Source organism: Electrona antarctica, assembly GCF_951216825.1.
Source record: "Electrona antarctica genome assembly, chromosome: 5".
Lineage (NCBI taxonomy): Eukaryota > Metazoa > Chordata > Actinopteri > Myctophiformes > Myctophidae > Electrona > Electrona antarctica.
Genome location: NC_136810.1, coordinates 36,930,786 through 36,955,746, shown reverse-complemented (window position 1 = coordinate 36,955,746; position 24,961 = coordinate 36,930,786). Strand labels below are relative to the sequence as shown.

Sequence of the window (24,961 nt, the reverse complement as noted above, 5' to 3'; positions counted from 1 at the left end):
TCCAGATTCTCTCCGAAAATCCCGCAAATCGTTACACAGTATCTCTATAGTCATGTGCTCAAGACTGATCTGTCCGATATTTCATATTCCATCCTGATTGGCTAACATTGGCTTTCAAAGTTTGCAAGATTGTCCCGTTTTGAACAAAAAGCCTCAAATCATGAACGCGGCGTGCAATTTACGTGAAATCTTTCACAGACGTTCCTACTAGGCTGAGGAATATATCCCATCCTTTTCACATTGGCCTGTTATAGCGCCACCAACAGGTGGATTTTTGCAAAACACATTTTTGGAACAAAATGCCTCAAATCATCCAATTGCCATCCAAGGCGTAAGAAGAAATGGCAACCTTTTCACATTGGCTTATTATAGTGCCTTTATAAACTCCTTAAAAATCTCTGAATGAAATTTGATTTCAAAAGTTAATTTAATCTACTTAACACACCGAATCCATGAATGAATTCCAGCTACAGTACTGTGGGTGTGTTGGAGAACTCACTGGTGTTCAGGTTTACAGTAGCAGGCTGACTCCTCTTGGCTCCACTGATGCTGATGACCTCAATGGAGTAGAAGCTTCCAGGAACAAGTCCTTTAAAAGTGTAACACCTGTGAGAGCACGCACAGGCGCACACGCACTCACACATGCACGCACACGCACGCACACATGCACGCACACATGCACACACACACACACACACACACACACACACACACACACACACACACACACACACACACACACACACACACACACACACACACACACAGTGTCCATAACTCTGACAGCATATTTTGATGACCTAACTGTACAGTACGTACTTGTTGCAATGTCTATGGACACAAACAAAGCATGTTACTTACTTAAATATTGTTATATGTATTTTATGTTTAATTAGATATACATTTGTTTCTTAATTCGTTGTTTGTGCGTGATACAAGTCTAGCATTATTGTCCAAACACAATGTATAATGTTTCAGAATGTTTCATTCTTCCAAGTCCTGACAAAGGATACTATGACCGACTAGTCACCATGACTCAGGGCAAAGGAAGGACACGACACAGGGCGGCTTTCTTCAGTTGGTTGTTTTAATCCTCCATGAAGTGCAGGGAATAACACTTTGAAAGCATCACAATACTATTTTACACAGGAGAGCAGATGGCTCCTCTGTCTGGACAGTGGCTCTCTCTCTGAGAGATGACTGCTTTTGGAGATGACTGCTTTATCCTGTTGTGCCTCGATTAACTCCATGCACAACAGGTGCGCAGTCACACCCAGCTCCAGTTATACTGTGAGTCAAGTTATACTGTAGTTACTAGTTTGACTCAGGCCAGGTGTGACTGCTTAATTCAGTCCTCCTCCATCTCACAGATACTAGTCATTTTGTATTTGAAAACATAACGTGGACACCTGAGAGTTCAACTGAGACCTACCTGTCGTCCTGGGAGAGCAGGTCCGACTGCCGATTGGACGTTGTGTTTTTGATTGACAGGATGAATCCGTCGAACACGCCCTGCGTCACCACGCTCCACCCGATGACCGCAGAAGATGTCGTTTTATTTACGACTGACACCAGCACTGGACTAGGATCTGATGCACGCACGCACGCACGCACGCACGCACGCACGCACGCACGCACGCACGCACGCACGCACGCACGCACGCACGCACCACACACACACACACACACACACACACACACAAATATTATAAATTAGTAACTTCGAGCATGGATACATTACAGTGTACCGTATGAAGTTAAGTTCAGGCATGTTGTGAGGCAGTTTTGATTTCATCGACAAAAAACTATGATGAAAACTAAACAAAAGGTTAAAACTAAGACTAAATATATTGACAACTTCATCAACAAAAATAACTAGACAATGTTAGGGAGTGACTAGTGGAGATGAGATCAAAAATAACTGAAAGACAAGTCATTTTGATTTCCAAAAATAGCCGAGCTTGTATAGACTTCGGCTATTTTCTGTATAAATCAAGCATTTCAATGGCATTAAGGCCGGACTAAATACAATTTAGTCGACTAAATCAACTGTAGATTTAGTCTAAAACTATTCAGATGACGAAAATGTGACTAAAACTAAATGGAATTGTATTAAAAAGACTAAAACTAAATCAAACTTTGCTGAGAAAATCAACACTATTGGACTATGAGGATTACGGTTAAGGTGACTCCAGACCGAGCAAACTTGTCCAGACTAGTCAAAGACTACTTAAAACTCTCATATTGCAACAGACTAGCATTTTTTATCTGCACAAAGACAGTCTGCCGACGAAACATTATTTTCCCCCAAGCAAATTGCAGAAAGCGCTGGTTTGCAGTGTTGCCAGGTCTGCTTATTATAAGCGACTTCGGGCTAGTTGTCCTGTAACATAGCTTAATATTCATAGTTGCCCGTTGCTTTATAGTTTGGGCTTATTTCTGAAGTGTAGTTGCTTATTTTGGCTTGCTTTCATGATTCTTTAAAAAAGAATAGCTGATGAAATAGGGATCAAGTAGTGAAACTGGTTGCTTCTTTTGGATTTGTTTTCATAGACCTAGTCGCTTGTTTCACTCACAAAATCTGGCAACACGGAGATTCTCAGTAATCACCAGCACGCAGCACGTCTCTCTCTCTGCGAACTGTCCGTGACACAATATAATATAATATATAAAGCATAATAGGCCTACCTATAATATATGTCCAGTCGCTTCCCATCTATCTGTGACTGTGTACAACTCTCGTGCACGCCTGTTCAATCTCAGCAGCTGGTTGGGTGAAAGTCTTTTTTTTGTGATCTCAATGCAAATATTGCTGGTTTAGCGGGAATATGGTATCTAATTCACAGTATAGTCAGCCCTGAAACATGACGAGCAGACTAGAAGTCCACTCTACAGTGGAGTAATTTAACCCCCTCATCACTACAACATGGATAGCGTCGCTGCCGACATCGGCAACCGACCGGACATGTTCGGTTCTTCATCAACGGGTTCCGACGCGTCGATAAGGCGATATGGACGGAGACGGGAGCTTCTCGTCGGGAGTCTCCTACAGACAGTCTCCTACAGACAGTCTCCTACAGACAGACAGACAGTCTCCTACAGACAGTCTCACGACTGGCGACAGCCGACCGTCGGGGCAGTGTGGAGCCGGCTTTAGGGATGCATAAAGTGAGTGGCAAATCGAGTGGCAAAGTGAATTTAATGTAGTTTAACGTTGTTTAATGTAATGAAATAGGACTTTTCTGTTTGGATTCATGTCAAGGCCATAATGTCGTTTTTTGCCATTCAGTGGGTGTTCCTGCATAACTTCTGGGTATATGATGATGTCACTCACATACCCTATATCTATAGCATCTATAGTGTGTGGAAAATCAACAGGGAGTGACAGAGTCAGTGTACTGTAGGTGTGTGTGTGTGTGTGTGTGTGTGTGTGTGTGTGTGTGTGTGTGTGCATGTGTCTATACTACCTGTGGTGACATTGAGAGTGACAGCAGGGCTGTCGGTGAAGGACTGCTTCTCTGTCCTCACTGCAAAGTGATATCGTGTGCCTGGAGTCAGCCTGGAAAACACAGCGTTCTGACCCTCCACCTTCTGAACCTGTAGCACATCACGTCACACGCACACGCGCGCACACACACACACACACACACACACACACACACACACACACACACACACACACACACACACACACACACACACACACACACACAAACACACAAACACACACAAATAGAATCCTGGGCCACCGATTATTATACCAATGTTTTGACCCTTTATTTGTAAAAATTGCTAAATGTTTAAATCACTTAGAAAAACGGAGCAAACTAATACAATTAAAATAAACACAAATTACTTTAGATGGAAAGTATATACAGTATAATAAAACACAGTTATACAATGAACAAGCAAAGAAGTGAATAAATAAAATACACAAACATTGAAAATGACCACTTAAGCCCTATTCAAAAATTGCATTGTGAGCTTGTAGAACATTTTTAAAAGAAAGAAAATCTATAGATAGAGTTGAATTTCACTAAAACCATCCAATTAATCGTTACCATAAAAAAGGATATATGTGACCAGATTTGACTGAGAGCCTGCCATCGCGCAAATTTCAGCTATTCACCAGAGAGAAACTTTTTATTTTAAATTAGTTAATAGCACAGGCAGACTCTTCACATACTAGAGCATGTCTGAAATAAATGTCAGAGCTGAAATCGACATGTAAATATGAAATAAATGCTTACAAAGCGGTATTGCAGCTGTTTATACTCCAAACATAGGGACATAGAGACACACGCGGCCTATGTCCGTGTGTGTCCCTATGTCCCTATGTTTTGTATGTCCCTATGTTTTGTATGTCCCTATGTTTTGTATGTCCCTATGTTTTGTATGTCCCTATGTTTTGTATGTCCCTATGTTTTGTATGTCCCTATGTTTTGTATGTCCCTATGTTTTGTACGTCCCTATGTTTTGTATGTCCCTATGTTTTGTATGTCCCTATGTTTTGTATGTCCCTATGTTTTGTACGTCCCTATGTTTTTTGGGCCCAAAATCCAACAATCAAACTAAAAGCCAAATACACATGTCATGCACACAAACACACACCTGTATTGTATATACAACTTGCCCACATAGAAACACTAGTGGTGTCGTTTTGCCACTGAAACAGCCCCAGTGGAGCACATGGGAGTGGAGAGCCTGGGATTAAAAAGCCCTTCAGGAGTCATTACTGAACATGGAGAGAAGAGAAACATTCCTCACCCACTACTTTTTTCAAGTGTATGCAAATCTTTTGAAAATAGCAAATCTGCAAGCTCACAATGCGTCGCATCGCGACGCATTGTGAACTTGTAGATTGGCTATTTTCAAATGGCTGAAATATATACAGGGCTGTATGTTTTTTTTTAATAATAACTAGACCTGTTACTCAAATAAATACTTAATAAAGTATACAAATACCTCAAAATTGTACTTAAGTACAGTACTTAAGTAAACATACTTTAGTTACTTTCCACCACTGACCGTTGATTGTGGACTTTAACAAGCCCGACTGGGCTGACCTTGAGCCGCTAAAGCAATCCCACAAATTCATTCACATCAAATTGAGACACCAAAAGCAACCCTGACTGATTCTTAATGACTTGTGGGGCTTTGGTTTGTACCGTGAGTGTGTGGCGGTCACAGTCGAAGCAGATGACCTCGTAGCCGTGTGAGCGGCCGCCCGCTGCATCCCAAAGCAGCTCCGCCGACCATTCTGTCACCACGCCTTCTCTCACACTGCCCGGAGGGGCCAGGCCTGCAATTAGAAACACGCACACGTCAGATCATTATGCTGTAATTATTGTCAAGAAAAACATGCAGAGGATAGTAATTAACCTAGGAGGGTTTAGGGAAAATTAAAACTAAGACTCATCGGTTTCAAAGATAGCACTGAAGAAGGTTCTTTTAATCACGGTGTTATTACGATGTGGTTATACTGCGTGTGTGTATGTTTGTGTTTGTTGCAGCAGGGGGTCCACAGCTAAATTAGATATACCATCTAAATACGTTTGATAAGCTCACAATGTGGCGTATTGAGCTTGTAGATCTGCTATTTAAAAATCACACTCGTGTGAAGTGAGGGGGGGGGGGGGGGGCATGATTAACGCAAAGTTAAGTCCATAGACTTGGCCGCCACGGGGGAGCATGCTGAAAACGTTTCAGATGACTAAAATATGACTAAAACTAAAGACTATTCAAAAGACTATGACTAAACTAAATCAAAATTTGCTGACAAAATGAACCGTGTAACTCACTGGTTCTGATGGGGTGCGTGAAGAAGGGGGCTCCCGTCCTCTCTCGGCTGGTGCTGTACACCCCGAGACGGTACTGGGACCCTGGACTCAGGTTTCTGAGGGACACCACGTGGGCCCCGGCGGGGAGAGAGTGCCACTCGCACGTGTCCTCCTCACACGTCGCTTCCCGACATTCTTCGTTGTCACACGCGCCGTGGCAAAGACACACCTTCACCCCGTCGAGCACGCCTTGCCGTGGCGGCTGGATGTACAGCAGAGAAGAGTCTGTGCCCACGGACAGAGGGAGCGCTACCTGCACAGGCCATGGCTCTGCAGAGATGCAAATGTTCAGGTAGAAAAAGAGACAAAGGACACTTCATTACTTTTTTCACAAATGTATGTCTGCTTTGACTCTGCAAGTCTGCATATCATTTTTGAGCAGTGCCAATCGCTCCTTTAAGCCAGGGGTTCTCAACCTGGGGGTCGACCCCTCGGGCCGTCCCGAAATTATTTTGGGGGGTGCCCAAATAATTTTTGAAAAAAAGAAAAAAGAAAAAAAAGTGTTTTTTTCGGGGGTCCCCAGCCAAAAACGTTGAGAACCCCTGCTTTAAGCGACAGTGTCTGTCTGTATGTCCCTACTCCCTACAGGTATGTCTCTCAGTGCGACCTATTGACCCCTGCAGCTGATGCTGATTGGCCTATTGACCCCAATGAAGGGCTGTGTTCACACCGAGCAGTCATCTAATTGGGGTCACATTGGGGTCACACATTCGGGTCACACATACTGTGGCGCAGCCAGAAATGCAGTCCAAAATGGGCTTGATGACGGCTAGCTGGGTGCACGAGCGAGAAAAATAGGGTATATCGGCTTTAATTTGCCGTATTTTTGGCTCTCGTTCGGGTTATATTGCCCCCAGAGTGACAGCCAGACAGTTATTATTTTTACCTTTAGTTAACAAGACAGACAGACCCGCTGGAACGCTTCAAATACTGTCTCTCACACACGCACGCACGCACGCACACACACACACACACACACACACACACACACACACACACACACACACACACACACACACACACACACACACACACACACACACACACACACACACACACACACACACAACCTGATCATTAGTAGCTGTTTCGGGCTCAGTGCCTTGCTCAACAACACTGTGGTGGAAGTGTGTATAATCCCATAATACACAACAACATCCTCAGTAGTAATTTACTTCTGAGGTCCAGATTTTCACAAATCAACCAATAGTAGGGGAGCCTATCACTTTCCGTGATTTTGGAATGTTAATTTTTGGAGACAGGTATATCTTGATTCTTGGGGTTACCAGAATGCCAAAAAAACATGTCTCCAATTTTTTATGTCAGGTTTAGCATGTTTAATTAGCATAATTAGCTAATAAATTGTCAAAAACGGAAATGGCAATAACTTTGCTTCTAGGTAACTTATAAAGGTGATCTAAGAGTCTGAGTCCATGTTTGTGATGTCCAGAAATGCATCTGTTACCATTGTGAAGTCATACAAGCTTTCCTAATTAGCATAATTCCCATAAATTATGCAAAAACGAGGTGAACATCAGCAAATTGCTGCATGTTTTACTTTTAGTCAACTTTGAAAGCTTCTCACAGACTCCATGTGTATGTTTACAACTCCAGGAATAATTATCATCCTATGAATAAATCATGCAACCTTTTGTCTATGTAATAATTATGTAATAATCACACCAAAACCAGAAATAGCTATATTTCGTTGCTTTAAGTTAATTAATAAATGTGATCTTACAGACAGTAAGTCTGTTTGCATGTCTAGAAAATATTCTCTTTCCATAACTAGGATATGCAACCTTTCCATTATTAGCTTTATATATATATATATATATATATATATATATATATATATATATATATATATATATATATATATATATATATATCCCTCATAAAATAAAGAACAATATGAGAAATGGTCACAGAATTATCACATGATTTTTATTCTAATATTTACAGAAAGTTTTGAAAACACATTTAATTGAAGGGTCTTCGTCATCGTCAATCCCCAACAGATGTGCCTTGTTTACATTACCACACACCTCTAATCATCGGCCCTACACATGCACATCTCAGAGCAGTTCAAATTTTGAGATCGACAAGAACAATGTGATATGCACTGTGATTTCTTGCAGACACATTTTATCAGTTGGGTAATGGTGGCTGGGCCGTGGGTATCCCGTGTTGTGACTGGCACCAGTTGATCTCCCTCAGCCTCCCATCCATTTTTAGTTTCTGGTGGCATCTGTGGGTTAGGTACGTGGTCCTGATCCCATACCATTGCCTGATAATATGCATGGGTAATGGCTTGATTTAATGCTGCTTGTGTAGGTGGCAGCTTCTCGGCTTCTAATTGTTTCTTTGTGAATAACCTCCACCTGAGCTCATCAACATCCACAGGATTTGTACCGGGCTCGTACAGCTGGCAAACAAATGCTTCAATCTTTTTTGACAGTTGTACCCTTCCAGCTAACTTGAGCTAAGAGTGTAACTGTCATAGATGGAATGGCATTGGTACAGGCAATGGGAAAGCCACCATGGATCAAGACATGTTCCCAGTAAGCTGACCACTCCATAGCCACACTGGACAGGAAGACCAAAGAACATAGTGAGATCCATGTAGTATTTGACCGACGCCAGGGTGGAAAGCCCCAGGCCCCTACCACTTATCATGTGGAAGACAACACACCGATAGGGAAGTGTCAGAAAAACAGTTCTTGTCAGGTATCAGCACCAAAGATGAGCTGACTGTCTTATCTTGCTAAGAAAGCCCTCCAACACTTCCAGGTGAAACCCAATGTTTTTATAATCACGTCAAGGCAGGCTGTCCACTCAAACTCTATCGATGTAAAACATCTCCACAGCGTACAGGAAGAGGCTGACACAAGGATAATCCTGCACAACCTGGATGCTGTCCGAAGAGGGGCAACACAGCTCTACATTGAGTCCCCTGACACTGATGTCTTTGTTCTTACAATACGACGGTACCATCAGCTGTGCAAGGACATCTATTTCATCACCGGTGTGGGGAACAAAAAACGTATCATCGCTGGAGCCAGTAGTGCAGGCACTGGGTAAAACGAGGACTTCAGCCTTACCAGGGTTCCATGCCGTCTCTGGAGCTGATCAGACAGCTCCAGGGAATTTAACCTGTTGGCCAGGTCTAAACAGGTGTCCTGTGGAGGTGGTATCTGCAGTTGCTACTGTATATACTATGAGCTACAAAAAGGCTCAGTTCTGACGCAGCACGTACCTAACCCACAGATGCCACCAGCAACTGAATATGGATGGGAGGCTGAGGGAGCTCAACTGGTGCCAGTCACAACACGGGATACCCACGGGCCAGCCACCATTACCCAACTGATCAAATGTGTCTGCAAGAAATCACAGTGCATATCACATTGTTCTTGTCGATCTAAAATTTGAACTGCTCTGAGATGTGCATGTGTGGGGCAGATGATTAGAGGTGTGTGGTAAGCAAGGCACATCTGTTGGGGATTGACGATGACGACGAAGATGGAGACCCTTCAATTTTCAAAACTTTCTGTAAATATTAGAATAAACAATCTGATAATTCTGTGACCATTTCCCATATTGTTCTTTCTTGCGACTGCAGGTCGCCTTTAGGAAATTATGGACGGGCCTGCCCCAAAGTTATTAGTTCTCAACAGGCCCGAAAATTAAATTAGATCTCTATATGGAGCTGACCTGTTCTGACATTCCATATGTTGATCTGACCTCATCAAACCCTGTACACTCAAGACACGCTCCATATATGGCCAGTTCAGAATACATTCCATATGTTGATCTGACCCCCTATGCCAAAGCACCAGCACTCGCCCAGCAGTCTGTCATGACCCAGGCAGATATGTTGATCTGACCCCCCATTCCAAAGCACCAGCACTCGCCCCGCCCTTTAGTGCGAGGTCGCTTCTAATATTTTCTAGACATGCAAACAGACTTACACTGTCTGTAAGATCATGCGTATTAATTAACTTAAAGCAAAGAAATACAGCTATTTCTGGTTTTGGTGTGATTATTACATAATTATTACATAGACAAAAGGTTGCATGATTTATTCATAGGATGATAATTATTCCTGGAGTTGTAAACATACACTTGAAGTCTGTGAGAAGCTTTCAAAGTTGACTAAAAGTAAAACATGCAGCAATTTGCTGATGTTCACCTCGTTTTTGCATAATGTATGGCAATTATGCTAATTAGGAAAGGTTGTATGACTTCACAATGGTAACAGATGAATATCTGGACATCACAAACATGGACTCAGACTCTTAGATCACCTTTATAAGTTACCTAGAAGCAAAGTTATTGCCATTTCCGTTTTTGACAATTTATTAGCTAATTATGCTAATTAAACATGCTAAACCTGACATAAAAAATTGGAGACATGTTTTTTTGGCATTCTGGTAACCCCAAGAATCAAGATATACCTGTCTCCAAAAATTAACATTCCAAAATCACGGGCATCAAAATTTGATTGATAGGCTCCCCTACTTATAAACCCACCTGTGTGTGGAATTTATGTGTAGTTTAGCAACTAATTATGAATGGGACCACCTTAGATACATTCAACATTTGAGGCAGAGCTAAAAAGTAGCATCTATAGCCAGGGTAGGTACCCTCACAAAACAACATGCAGTAATCCTGGTCTCTATACTGCCTCCCCCTGGTCAGTCTGATGGAGGGGAAAGGAACTGGTGGGAATAACATGTTCCTTCCACTGCGTGCTACAGTTGGAGGCCATCGATATTGTCCTTTTCTTTTTGCTGAGGTTTGCGTGATCTGCGCAAAAGGACAGTTAACCCATTTTGGGCGGGAACCCCTTTTGGTGTTTTAAACATTATGTTATAATTTAGCTATTGAAAAATAGCAGATCTACAAGCTTGTAGGTCTGCTATTTTTGAAAAATCGTGAACATATTTATTTCAGAAAACTGGAGGATTTAGAAGGATTTTTTTAAATGTTGAGGTCAGGCCTAAATGGGTCAAATGATAAGGGACAATATCGGTGGCACCCAACTGTACATCCTACTGGAGAAACTCCCCCCTGTCAGGTGATAAGAAGTGGCCTGCTCACTCCTCATGAATTGAAGGATGCATGAGCTCAGTTCAAAAAGCATCTACAATTCAATTTGATACTGTGAAGTGTTTTGTTTTTTTCACTCAATTTGAATTTGCTTTTATCCGAACTACTGTGTGTTGAATAGTGACTTTTTAACAATTATGTATTTGTAATTGTATTTGTTTGTATGTTTAATCATATGTGGACCCCAGGAAGAGTAGCTGGTTGGGGCTCTCCCCAGGTTGGCAGAGGGAGAGTAGCGCCCAGGATTACAGATTAGGCATTGGCAACGTGTGAAAAGAAGGGGTTACAAAGATCGTGGGATAAAGATTTAGTCAAAAAAAAAAGTATCATCTATTTGCTGATTATGCTAATATTGACGCAACTTTATTTGATAAATGGCCAGTGTAAGGCCAATATTGACAAAGCAATATATTGTCTCAACCCTGTCACAGTCTATGGCTCTGTGAGGGCATTCTGTGGCTGTGTGTGGGTGGGCGTCGGCTTTCCTCCCAGCTTCCAGCCTTGGCACACCTGTCTGTGATCACTTCATCGCACTCAATTGATGCACCTGCCGGCCATGAACTTATCAGCCCTGACAGTATTTACAGGGGCGATATCCGTGGTCATCATATGGGCATACCTAACAATGGCTGCCAAAAAAATGGGCAAATTCTCATTTTTGTGTGTTTTTATATCAAAAGTCCATAAAAATGTTTAATTACTTCCTGAAAACTTCAGAGCGAAGTCATGATTTTAATAATGTATTATTATTATTAAAAAAATAAAATAATTTTATTTCAGTGTGTATTATCGGACTTCAAAGCATGAACAGCATACAGCACAGCCAAGTAGAAAAATACACAAAAGCAGCTTGATTAAATAATAATTTTACTTTGTCTTGAAATTACTGTAAGATATAACTGGGAGGCAGCATAGGCTATACAATGATGCAATCGCAACTCTCGCTGCTAGTGCAGTGAGTGCACACACCGGGAAGTGTGAACAATTACAAACAAACAAACAACGTGACGTGTCAAGTACCTGCAGTGATTAGTAGCTGCTGCCAACTGGACAATTCACCCCGGTGCTTGCCCGTTTTTCCTCCCGGAATTATCCCCAGTGGCAGTGCCCCCTCACTGGGGAAAATGTAATATGCTACTTTGTAATATGCTATTGGCTGTTTGTATTCTTTTTGGAAAAATATAAAAAATATACTCCTATGGAAAGGCTATATTATTTTACTTATATTGACCCTATAAACAATTTAATATAATTTAGTATATGTAAGGTTTTGCCCACTCAAATGGTACCTCGTCAGATAATCCCCACATAGCCTTCAACAACTTCTGTGAACCGACTTCACTGTAGTAGCTTTTCATAAATTATATTTGTACTTAGGCTGTCTGCTGTCGTGAACGTTTATAGTTAGAGAAATTCAAAGTCCAGCCGTCTGCTGTCCAGCCTCTCCCACCCCTCACTGGGGAAACTTCCGGGAGGAAAACATAAAAGTGGTGAGTTGTCCTGTTACCGTGGTAAGTGGACGTACAGGATGAGGCTGAATAATTGACAAGGCTGATTGGAAAGCTGCGATGCAATGCAATGCAATATTGCATCGCAATATAATGCAATATAACCACTTATATTACTACTACTACTACTACTACTACTACTACTATAACAAATAATTATTATTATTATTATTTTTTTAATATTAATACATTTATTTTTTTATTTGTTTTTAATCGGGAGGCCCCTGGGGGCTCGAGACCCATTTCAATTGAAATGATTGAAACATATATAAGGCCGCCACTGAGTATTTATGGTCTTCACTCATCGCCAGATCATTGCACAACCTTTCATGGTAGTACTGTAGCTTAACTCTAGCCAGTGTTTACCTTCTAGTGAAGTTATAGTTTAGTTATCTGTTATTTCCTAGTATTCCTACTGTTTTGCTCCTGTGTTTCCTGCAACTCAAGCTCTTCTCCTCTCCTCCAGAACCCAGCTCACCTGTACCCCCACTGTCTGCTTGCTGTCTGCCTGCTGCCTGCCTTGACTGCTCATCTCAGCCTCCATGTTTGTTTTCCTTGCCACCTTCCCCATTCTCCAATTCACTATATTGTGAATAAATACCTTAAACTTGGTCCTGTGTTTGGCTCTGCTTTTGGGTTCAACTTTCTGCAAACCATGACAAACCCTATATCCACTACATCTTACCTGTGGTGTAAATGATGGCGGTCTCCTGACTCTGGTCTTGTCCCCTCACTGAGACCACTCCCACCTTGTAGGTCTGACCTGGAGTGAGCATGCCCAGAGCCACACATACAGACTCATTTTCCCAGAGTGCAATAGGACTGGACTCATTTATCCACAATGCAGTTGGTCTGGGGTAGTTTAGTGGATGGGATGTGAGGTAATAGCCCTCTGGAGGGTCGTCCAGTGGACTGCTCCAGCACGCCTCTGGGTTTTCTCCTGCGATACGCATTGCCAGTCCGCTAGGGGCCCTCAACCCTAATACACACAACACACAGCAGTCATTAGCTTCAGTTCACTGGACCGGAGTCAAATACAGCAGCATTTGCACAAATGAATGGCAATTTCAGAGCATTTTCAGAGTGTTGGGGGACAATTCGAATAGTGCTACTTAACCACTTAAATCCTATAGGATTCATTCTGGTCCGCTCCCTTTTTCCCTCTACACTATTAATCATATCTAGATAAATTCCAGGTATCTCCGTATGTATGTATGTATGTATGTATGTATGTATGTATGTATGTATTATACTTTTATTTCAGTCCATTATGATATTACCGCGTAAAAACAACAATGGCAGACAGTATAAATGTGTAACTAAAGAGGAACTGAAACCGAAGAGGCCAGAGGGGGAGGGATTATACCAAGTAGGGTGATACATATGATGTTACTGGTACCACCAAATCAGTTGGCCTGTTCTGAGACCAATTTCCATAAAAAACATAAAAGCCTGATTGTTTAAAATTGGGTATTTTGGGGGATAGAAGACACACATAGAGGAAACGTTGAAATCCATGGTGTAGGACATTTAACACGTACCAGTGCGCACTATCAGAGGCTTCTGTTCACAGCTCTGGACCCCGTGCTCAGTGACTGTGTGTACTTCAACCCTGTACTTCCTGTACGACTCCAGACCTCCAATCACGGCAGCGTACGTCTGCAGCCCACCAATCACAGTTGACCCGGAGATGTTGGCCATTCCAGCGATCCACTCCTGTCCCAAAGCCACGTCCATATAGTGCACCACAAAGCTCCATGTTTTGGCATGGCTTGATTCCGGAAGCATCCAGTGAACTGAAATCTGACTGACTGTGACGGAACCAACCGTGATGTTTTGTGGTGGAGTAGGCCCTGTGACAGAATGGGCATAAACATGATATAATATTGGTGGGTGATGATGAAATCGAGATTTAATCTCAGGCAAAGACTGAGGCAAAGCCTGCGCAATAAATTGTTTATCATGCATCTTATTTATATAAAATTCCAGTGTCTTTGATGTTTGATTTTCAGCCATGTTTTCTGATTATTCTGTTTTACTTGTTGAGTTCCTACTGCAGGGTTCCAACTGATTATTCAAATTGACAACTTGTATCGGTTGTAAATTAGCACAGTTTCATGCTGGGTGTAATATAGGATCTATATTAAGTGTAGATCCAGATAAACCTGCTCATGTTGCTGTTATGTATACAGAATATACAGTAATACAGCAACATTAACACCTTGAGGGCTTGGGTCTATTTAATCCATTAATAAAATGTGCCCATCGTTTATAGCACAAGTTGTTGTGAATGTGTGTGTAGCAGCTAACAATAGCCACACCACTCTAGAGTCGATCGGCAACAACGGGAGGTAAGAATAAATCTATCGCGACTAGCGAGTCAGCGACTGGACCGCGGAGCGCCGTCTAACACAGGATCTTTTTTCATAATTAGACGGGATGATTTAGATCGCGAGTTATGAACGTTTTAAGATTTTCGTTGTCGTCAGCTAAACAGGAAGGGAACATTTTTTATGACGTGTCACTGTTGTGCAACACCGAGGATTGCGCAACAAGCGCCTCTATGCTGTAGAGCGATGCGATCAGTTTTCATAGCACTAATTTGACGGAGATTAATCAATCTCCGTCTCGGGCAACTGACCGTGAACTTGAACTTGACGTGATCTCTGTCTTGCGCCTCCAAGGTGTTAAAAAGGGTTCCCCTACACAGTTAAATTAAGTGCGTGCGTGCGTGCGTGCGTACGTGCGTGCGCGCGCGCGTGCGTGCGTGCGTACGTGCGTGCGTGCGTGCGTGCGGGCGGGCGGGCGGGCGGGCGGGCGTGCGTGCGCGCGCGCGTGCGTGCGTAAGGACTCACTGGTATGCGCGGTGTGAGTGTGCCCCAGGCTCCAGGACGAGCCATCAGAGTGAGATGCTCTGAGGGAGAAGGAGTAGACACTCCCGGTGGACAGACCTGCCAGAGTCACCCCTCGGGATGACAAGGACACTGGCACATGCACCAGTCTGTTCATGCCTGCTCCGCGCCTCCTCCACATAACATCCTCTCCCCTGTCAACTCTCCTGTTTCCCCCCACCTCCTCCTCTCCGGGTCGTCCAGGTTCGTCGTTCGCCTCCTCTTGATACTGGAGGACAACCTGAGGTGCACGATGTTGTTGACCAGAGGTCAGCGCTGTGAGGTCGCCCCACCGAAGCTCCACCTCGCGCTCTGTCACCTGCCCCAGGGCCAAAGAGAAGGAGGCAGGGACCATAGGGACTATGGGCCGACAGAGATAGAGGGAGGAGAGAGAGAGAGAGAGAGAGAGAGAGAGAGAGAGAGAGAGAGAGAGAGAGAGAGAGACGGGGGGGGGGGAGAAAGAGGGAGAGTACATTTCCAAAATTCCCCGAAATTCCTGAGCATTTAACTTCTCTTGGGAAAATTTCAGAATTTAGTTATTAGACCCTGTCGAACTAACAACCTGCAGTGTGAGGTGAAATGACAGATCATGTCATTTTGTTTAAGGTAGTGGAATGAATGTAACGGCGGATGAATGTAACACTAAACATATTGTTTAAAGAAAAACATGGCATGTACTTACTGTACATCTATACAATACTGATACGTCCTAGATGTTATGTGATTAATTAATTCATTAATGTTTGTCACTGTACAGTACTGTACATCTGTATTGTGCATTTAGCCATCCTATAATCATTACTAGGAATAGTATAAGCGCTATTACAGCGTATGGGAAGAAGTTATAGTAATTATGTATGTCCACCTTTTTGTCCTGAGAGCAGCGTATGTTTTGAATTATTTTCAATGGAGGGAGTGCCCCGTATCTATGCTATGCTGGAATTCAGCGCCAGCTGCATGATGTATAGCTGAGTGTCTTTAGACACTCAGCTATACCAGCCCCTCACTCAGCTATATCTATGGCTGCGTTTACACAGTGGTGGAAAGTAACTAAGTACATTTACTTACAGTAAGTTCTGTACTTATGTACAATTTTTAGGTATTTGTACTTTACCTGAGTATTTCCAATTTCCAGTACATTTACTTCTACCCCACTACTACTACTTTTACTCTCACTACATTTATTTGAAAACATTAGTTACTAGTTACTTTGTAGATTTTCATTATTATGGCAAAACATATAAGCATACTTCAGCCCTATACATTTCCGGCATTTGAAAATAGCCGACGAGTCGCAAATATTTTTATTTTTTACGCATATGAAAACTTGAAATGAGACATTCTTTACTCAATTATATATTACATGTTACAGTATTTCTATACTACAGTATTGATACTTTCCGAGTACTTTCTCCACCACTGTGTTTACACACCAAGACTGTCATTCTCTGTCTCCCAAACAACTGTTCATGATGAGTCATAGAATGAATGTGTATTGAATGTGTATTATTTACTGTGGTACAGGCAGATGAAGGGTAAAGGCATGTGACAGAAGAATGGAGTGAGGAAGTATCCCGGTCCCGTTGCATTTTTCTGCAGGGCAAAACAATCTGTCTGATTGGCCGGCAATGATGATGATGTCACAGAGTCGGTCAGGTTGTAGGCGGAGCCATCAGACCAGCGGGGTTGACCCTCATCCTATGAGATGAGTGGAAGGGATATTGCAACCACACATCCAGCACGCACACACACACACACACACACACACACACACACACACACACACACACACACACACACACACAAACAAATACATATGAGTTTCAGACGGGGGTCCGAGGCCAAATACATATAATTTTGGGGGTCTTTGACACGAAAAAGTTTGAGAACTACTGATTTAGAAGGCATTTGTAGAATCAGCCTCAGGTCTTTAACCATTATTTTAAACTTTAGCTATTGAAAAATAGCAGATGCTATTTTTGAAATTGTGAAAATGTGCGCACTGCAAATCTTTGAATATATATTCTTTCACGGTTTTTAACTCTTATCTTTGCTTCTGGTGGGGGGGTGGGGTCCCTAAAACAACAGATGAGGGTCGGCGGCTAAATACATATAATTCTGGGGGTCCTTGACATGAAAAGGTTTGCGCACCACTGATCATAGGTTTTTCAGAAAACTGTCATGATTTAGAAGATATTTTGTAGAATCTGGCCTGGTTTCAGGTATTAATGGGTTAATGGGTGAAAGACAGACCAAACACAGTGGAAACACGTACTTCACAGGTCAGTGTTAAATGAACACCAGGTGGTGATACAGTGTATTTGGTTACCTGTCTGTCATTGAGTCCTGTCCACAGGAGCAGCAGCAGTGTATTATGGGGACTACGCAGGTAGGAGGACACAAAGCGCATCTCTTCCTGGGTCTTCAGGTCAGTCAGGTGACTTCCTGCTGCCAGCACTCCGCAGCGGCGCTGGGCGTTGTCCCAGGCCAGGCCGCTCCGGCTCACACTGTAGCAGCTTCTCTCATGGGCCAGCCAGCCAATGGGACACTGAGCTGGGGACACAGAGATGGTTATCAATTTGCAATGTTTGCAGCAATGCGGCGAGTGCGTTGGTATGGCCACATCATCTGCCTGCCAGAGGAACATCCAACACGCACCATCCTGGACATCAATCCCCAGCAAGCCGGTTGGAGACGACCAAGAGGCGCCCCGCCCCCTGCACCCGCTGGCTGGATGTAATAGCCCAGGACCTTAGAGCATGTAACATGACATTGGCACAAGCTGAACACCTTGCCCATGACAGACCAAGATGGAGATACCTGGTTGCTATGGTTAGCATAGCAAGCTGAACACCTTGCCCATGACAGACCAAGATGGAGATACCTGGTTGCTATGGTTAGCTCTACACGCCATGAAGTGCAAGATGACTAAGTAACTTAAAGTAAGTAAGTAAGTCTATGCACACGCCATTTTGGAAAGAACTTGTTGGGCCCCTTCCCTACTTCCTTCACAGGTATTACTGATGATACTATAATGAAGGCTCTGTTCCATGCTGGTCAAACAGAGTTAGGATACACTATAGTGTGCTATATGTCTACATAAAATGCTAGCTAAAGTACATAAGTTCAGCCTTTGCATACGTCTGTAAGGTAGTTGAGGCAAGTGCAAGTGCTGCGGGCAAGATGAAGTCTGAAGAGGTGAGTTTTCAGACTTCGGTGGAAACTTGGGAGTGAGTGTGTGTGTGTGTGTGTGTGTGTGTGTGTGTGTGTGTGTGTGTGTGTGTGTGTGTGCGTGCGTGCGTGCGTGCGTGTGTTTCGTACCCGTTTCCATGCGTATGCTGAGTCTTTGCTTTAAGGTCACATTGAGACGTGTGAGAGCTGTGGTCGCCACAATGCTGGCCTTGAAGCGCGTGCCAGGCTGAAGAGCTTCCAGTGTGATGTGGGGATGTGTCTGTGACTGTGGGTTCAGGTGGAAGGTGTGTGTCTCAGACTGTGTGTGAGTGTTATATAGACGGAGTGTCAAGAGGCTCTGTCCTGGCTGATGTTTCCAGGTGAGGAGAGCAGTGGTGGTTGTACTCTCTACGTGGAGGGAGGCGAGAGGGAGCGGATCTGCAGAGGAGAGAACATGGAGAAACAAAACAATGTTGAAACAAGAATGACTCAAGTCATAACTGCCAGGTGCCGTTGTTTAGTTCGTTTCCGACCTTCTTTTGTTGTTTCACTCACTACTGTGTTTTGTTATGGCTTTCCTCTAGCTCCAGTTAGCTCATAACTTAGCTACATTTTTATCCCACGATTTTGTAACCCATTTTTCACCCCTGTGTCAATTATCTAATGTGATCCTGGGCTCTACACACCCTCCGCCAACCTAGTCCCCATATATGGGGGACATGGGGAGAGCAACGGACTTGAACTCATGCCAAGTTGCTCCTTTACACCTGACAGGGGGAGTTTCCCTGGTTGGACGTAGCGCGTGGAAGGAACACGTTATTCCAACCAGTTCCTTTCCCCTCCCCTCCATCAGGCGCCCCGGCTGGCCAGGGGGAGGCAGTTTAGAGACCAGGATTACTGCATGTTTTTTGTGAGGGTACCTACCCTAGGGGACACGGGGAGAACATGCAAACTCCACACAGAAAGGCAACCCCGCCTCGGGTATGGGCACTGATGACACGGAGGAGGAAACACGCCACCAGCACCCACAGCGTCCCGAGCGGGAATCGAACCCAGGACCTTCTATCTGTGAGGTGACAGCACTACCAACTGTGCCACCGTGCCCCCTGCTAAATTAGCTTCTGTTGTCAAGTCACTGGTGTTAACCCCTTACACAACAGCAGCCAATATGGCTTCACGATGCAGCGTTCAGAGTATGGGTTTTTATGCCTTTCAGACTACAGGTTTTCGTTCGAGGGGCCCGTCTTGGCACCTAGGCTGGTGTGTGTGTGCGATCCTGACATTTGCTGCGTGTCACCCCCATCTCTCTCCCCATTTCCTGGCAGCCTAGTGTTAATCTATCAATAAAGGCAGAAAAAAATATACAAAAGAGGGGAATATAAATAAAAACAATTGATACAAAAAGGATAGAAGAGGTGATGTGGGGGTGGCAAGAAAGCGGGAAGAAGAGAAGACAGGAGAGGAGCTCAAATTACGTCAGTCGACGCCATGAAAAACATTGAAAAGCCCCAATCGAATGTGCCATTTTCCCATGTCATCTTTCACCACAGGAGACCGGAGTGTTCAGGGCAATATAAGAGGTCATGGACTCACTGAAGTGAAAAGTCTTTGCCTCCAGCATGGCGTCATTTGCATTGGCTCTCAGTGTGATGTGATACCCCCCCGGGTCTTCAACCAATCGCAGAAACACCTTGCAGACCGGGGAGCATGCGGAGTGATCAATGAGATCCACCAAAACCTGCAGAGAGGGCGTGAGAAAGTGTTCCCCGAAAAGTAGAAAGTGAAAAGAAAAGCAGAGAATGAAACACTAACATATGGCCCTGTGTTTGTTTATCCATTTGTAACTCTGAGAATGCCCAAATGGAACCAAATGGAACCTTCTGGGTGCATTCGTTTAAATTTGTACATCACACAGTTAGAGTGAAATGAACACTGAGAATTTTACTCTCTACATAGACAAAAATAGTCTCCCTCTCTGCCATTATCTTGCTTGTGGTTGCTGGATATAGACTGTTCTCACCATATGGCCGCTGGCAGTGCTGCAGATGACAGTGTAGCTCATTGTATCTTGTTTATGGGGGAAAGGCTGGAACACAAGTTCCACTAGAACAGGGTCTGAACGCTGGTCACAAGTCAACACAACCACCTGAGGAGCCGTGAGGTGAATACATCATATGTTTAGTTTGGTTAGTTTATAGTTAGTTAGTCAACATTGTTATTTCTACAGCCTTACTGTATGTGACATGTGTCATGAAAAACAAACAGCCTACATGTACAGTATCATGTCAAGACGTAACAAGTTATCGGCAAAACATATAAGTTAAGAAGGTTGCGGGTGAAAGTTCATAGTCATTTTAGTACTCTATATGTGTCAATGAAGAAAAGTAAAGTAGTTCAGTGGACTGTACATTATTATTTCTTACCTGGCATAAACTGGCAAGTAACCATACGCGCGTTGTTCCACCCATAGGAAATGTTGTGGGGTCACTTCATGTCACCAGACGGACACAGACCAAAATCACAGGGGAAGAGACTACAAATTATGGAAGCGTACTGTGGCACTGTAGGGAACAAAATCACTGAGCTGCTGCGCGTAAACATTCGCTGGTGGAAAGTCCCGGTTGCTTTCGAGTGATGCACAGCAGAGCTTCAGAAGCATGTGGTCTGGACTCTGGAGTCTGAACAATGTTTTTTTCTTTTTTTCTTTTAAGATTTGAAACAGAGATCACTGCTGATCAGTTACTGTTGGTGATGTTGTAAGTACATTGTTAACGGTGTCTGTCTGCAGCGTTGAGATGATAAGAATGGAAAAGATCTGCTTGTCGAGCAACTCCCAGTTTACGCAGCGAACCTCGACTTTGAATTTAGCGCTCTTCCCTGGCTGCATTCAAGTGGCAGTGTGGCACCTTTACCCGAAGCAGAGAGGGTAAAGTGGAGAAGACCTGTTTTTGTCATCAGAAGAAACGTGAGTGAGAGGGAGGGAATAGGAGGAGAGAGAGAGAGAGAGAGAGAGAGAGACTGAGAAGAAACTTAGATTTGAGCGGAGTGAAGTAGGAGTGGATGTGAGAGGAGAGAGGGATGAGAGAGAGAGAGAGAAAGGAAGAGAGAGGAGGAATAGTGAGCGTGCGTTCAGCCTAATTTGTTCTGGCTCAGCTGCCTGTTCCCCATTGTTGGGATAAGAGCTGGTCACCATGACAACCTGGGCACACAGCCACTCCAGAGCCGGGCTCCTGAGGAGATGAGGAGGTGGGGAGACTGGAGATGCGGGGCAGGGAGAGAGGAGAGGGGCATATCTGAGGGGAGATGAGAAAGGGGGAAATATTGAAATGTGATGAGGCTGCGCCACCACACCTATTTCACATACAGTAAGACTGTCACAAACCAGATGGGGCATTGTTTTAATCATCTCTCCCTATCCCTACCCTCTGTAACGAGTATCTGCATTGTGGGTTTTCAAATTGCTGATCAAAGTAAGACAGTGGACTTGAGTGTGCGTTTTTTAGAGAGATGAAATTGTGCGCGTTCGCGTGTGACTGTGCAAGTGTGCTGCCGATTTGGAAGTGGGGTGTGGTGGTGGAACCGCTGGCCCATGTTTGTGGAATGAGAGGAATGTGAGAAGGGAGAAATGATTGACAGACAGGGGGCTGACACCAACGAGGGGCCCTGTTATTGAACGGTGACTCCCACACAGTAATAACCCAGCGGAGGTGGAATACAAACACACGTCAGCACTGCCAATGCTGCATCAGGAACATGCTTTTGTGTGGGATTTTGTGTGTGTGTGTGTGTGTGTGTGTATGTGTGTGTGTGTGTGTGTGTGTGTGTGTGTGTGTGCGTAGGGGAGGAGAAACAGGAAAGAGGGTGTGAGGAGACCCAGCAGGTTAGGAGCCACATAGCGTGTGGTGTCATAGTGAAAAGCCCTGTGTTGCAACAATACATCAGCAACTGTAGCCACACACACTATTACACCAGAGAGTGAGTTTATTAGCCTATCTCATTTCCAAATACAGATCCTGCAACAAAAAAATTAAAATAAAATAAAAAGGCAAATAATCACAAATTAGTAACTGATTCAACTTCCATAAGGGAAGGCAGGCTCACGCAAAAAACATTTTGTTTTGTACAAAAGCTATGTTGTTCTGCTAGGACAAACCAAATTGAATATACATTCTCCAACGCAACAGCAGATATATGACAACATCATGCAACAATGGCCTCAATGTACAGTAGTCCTACATCTGCCATGTTGAGGACCAGCACAGGTGTTTCAATTTGTCTCAACAGTCTGATTGGCGTAGAACTAATTAATTTGTTTGCAACACCTGTTTGGTCCTCAACATGGCAGTTGTAGGAGTACATTTGCAACTCATGAATAAATTGTTCATAATACATTACAATAGTAAAAAGCTAATGCTGCCTGTCGCAGCGTTCAAAAAAGCACTAGGAAGCTGACTGGGTTGTCATAGCGCTTCTGGAAGAGACAATAAAAACTAAAGTGCAGATGTACCTAAAAACAAATTCCCTCGCTTTTGTCTCTTTGTTACCCAGTTACAACTATAACCCCTGTGCTGTAAAATGTACTAGAGTAACACAGGAATAATGGAACATGGCTGTTTTTCATGCTTTAACCAAAAGTACTGTACAATCCTGATGCCCCCCACCCCCCACCCCCCATTCTCTCTACATTTATACAACCAAAATCTCTCCCCCATTCTCTCTTTCTTGGAACTTCCCATTAGTTCCACTGGCAGGAACAGTCCAGGGGCTCTTGGAAGTTGTAGTCCACTAACGTGGAGTTGCGTGAGCAGTACAGTGTGACCGTGCGCGTTTGCAGTCCGCTCTCTCGGCAGCACTTACAGAACCGGGCGTGACTGTTGATGTTGAAGTTGAATATGGTCGCGGATGGACATTTGCCATCGCAAGAATAAACCGTTACCTGTAAAGAAGAAGGGGAGGATGTTTCACTACAGAAGATAACATACTGATTGGAGGAATGTTTTATATAGATAAGACCATGTACGCTTAGAGACGATAAGAGGAAAGGAGCAGAGAAAGGAGAATAACTATAGGATAAGATAAGACAGAACTTTAATGATCCTCAAGGGACAACTATTAAGACAACTATCAACATCCCATCCTAAACCCCACCTCCCCATTCTGTATTGATGTGCCATTTGAGAACATTGCACGTCATGCCATTGACGGTGGATTGTCAGAACATTGTCAGTGAGAAAGGAGGGTGTTATGTAAATGCTATTCAGATTTTTTTTTTAAATGAAAAGAAGTGTCAAAAGGGGACATTGTTTTCAGGATCAAATCAGAAGAATTATCAAGGCTAAACAGTGAAAAGAGCCTTATGGGAAAACAAGTATTTCCAGAAAAAATGCAGGAAAAGTACAGGAAAGCCTGAAGTGTTGGAATGGCACATCCGTATCTCTCCTCACCGGTGCATTGCTCCTGCAGTCGTCTTTTCGAATGGTTGTGCGGATGGCCACCCGTTTGCATGTTTTACCGTCCTCTTTGCCTACATACACGTACACACAGAGGAACACTCAGACGTGGGAATACAACTCCACACATTTAGCAGGACCACCCACAGAACAGCACTTTATTAATACGCTGTATACCGGGAAGCACCCAAACAAATACTGTAGATATGCATGTGTGTATGCACGCGCACGCACATAAACATGTTTGTATTACTATACTTGTGAGGACATGAACGTTTTAGGAAGGTAATTTTATAAATGCCATTATTAACCATTTGTAGCCCTAACCCTGAGGTCGAAAGTAACAACAACATCCATAGAACAACAATTTCTCTTGGGGGTACTAGGGAAATTGTCCTCACAAATATTTCTAAAATACACATACAAATAGTAATACTAATATGCGCACGCAGGCAACGCACGCACGCACGCACGCACGCACACACACACACACACACACACACACACGAACATGCACAAATGTGCGTACAAGCACACACTTACTTTGATGTTTTGCCATAGTGAGGGCTGTCACTTACACAGTGGAAGGCCTTTTGAGCAGGGCTCATTGTTACCCAGCAGTAGGAGTTCGCTGTGACTGACAGCTGGGTGACTGGGGGTGTGTTTCTCACACCAGAGAGCTGGCTCAGCTAATGGCTACTGACCTACACTTGACCTCACTCATATTAACCAAAGACAGCTTGAGAAAGGGGAGGATGCGGACGACTGGAATCTGAACAGAATATTATGTATATGACTGGGGATATTCTCCATTCCCACATGTTTCATATTTCATATCAGCTGCTTAAGTGACGTCTCGCTCTCTCTTGCACAAGAGACCGAGCAGTGGCGATTTTAGGGGGGGGGGGAGCAGGGGGCCCAAAAAAAAGTATATATACTATGTATATATATATATATATATATATATATATATATATATATTGTAACAT

At 43.6% G+C, this 24,961-nt stretch overlaps 2 protein-coding genes across 2 annotated transcripts in view; both read right to left on the bottom strand.

Annotated features, from left to right (window-relative positions):
• ptprq (protein tyrosine phosphatase receptor type Q) overlaps positions 1–20,584 on the bottom strand; it is a gene marked incomplete at its 5' end in the record, with an annotated part of 94,258 nt that extends 73,674 nt beyond the window's left edge. The window contains 14 exons of the mRNA XM_079502304.1: positions 500–606; positions 1,433–1,512; positions 2,577–2,581; positions 3,468–3,597; positions 5,169–5,302; positions 5,802–6,110; positions 13,146–13,439; positions 14,002–14,313; positions 15,316–15,711; positions 16,866–17,049; positions 17,681–17,904; positions 18,673–18,960; positions 20,116–20,260; positions 20,543–20,584. Of these exons, the coding sequence (XP_079358430.1) occupies positions 500–606; positions 1,433–1,512; positions 2,577–2,581; positions 3,468–3,597; positions 5,169–5,302; positions 5,802–6,110; positions 13,146–13,439; positions 14,002–14,313; positions 15,316–15,711; positions 16,866–17,049; positions 17,681–17,904; positions 18,673–18,960; positions 20,116–20,260; positions 20,543–20,584 (2,650 nt within the window). The remainder of the gene's footprint in view (positions 1–499; positions 607–1,432; positions 1,513–2,576; positions 2,582–3,467; positions 3,598–5,168; positions 5,303–5,801; positions 6,111–13,145; positions 13,440–14,001; positions 14,314–15,315; positions 15,712–16,865; positions 17,050–17,680; positions 17,905–18,672; positions 18,961–20,115; positions 20,261–20,542) is intronic.
• Positions 20,585–23,257: 2,673 nt separating this feature from the next.
• Positions 23,258–24,961, bottom strand: part of otogl (otogelin-like) — a gene marked incomplete at both ends in the record, with an annotated part of 75,685 nt that continues 73,981 nt past the window's right edge. Inside the window, 2 exons of the mRNA XM_079502303.1 lie at positions 23,258–23,458; positions 23,967–24,046. Coding sequence (XP_079358429.1) covers positions 23,258–23,458; positions 23,967–24,046 — 281 coding nt within the window. The remainder of the gene's footprint in view (positions 23,459–23,966; positions 24,047–24,961) is intronic.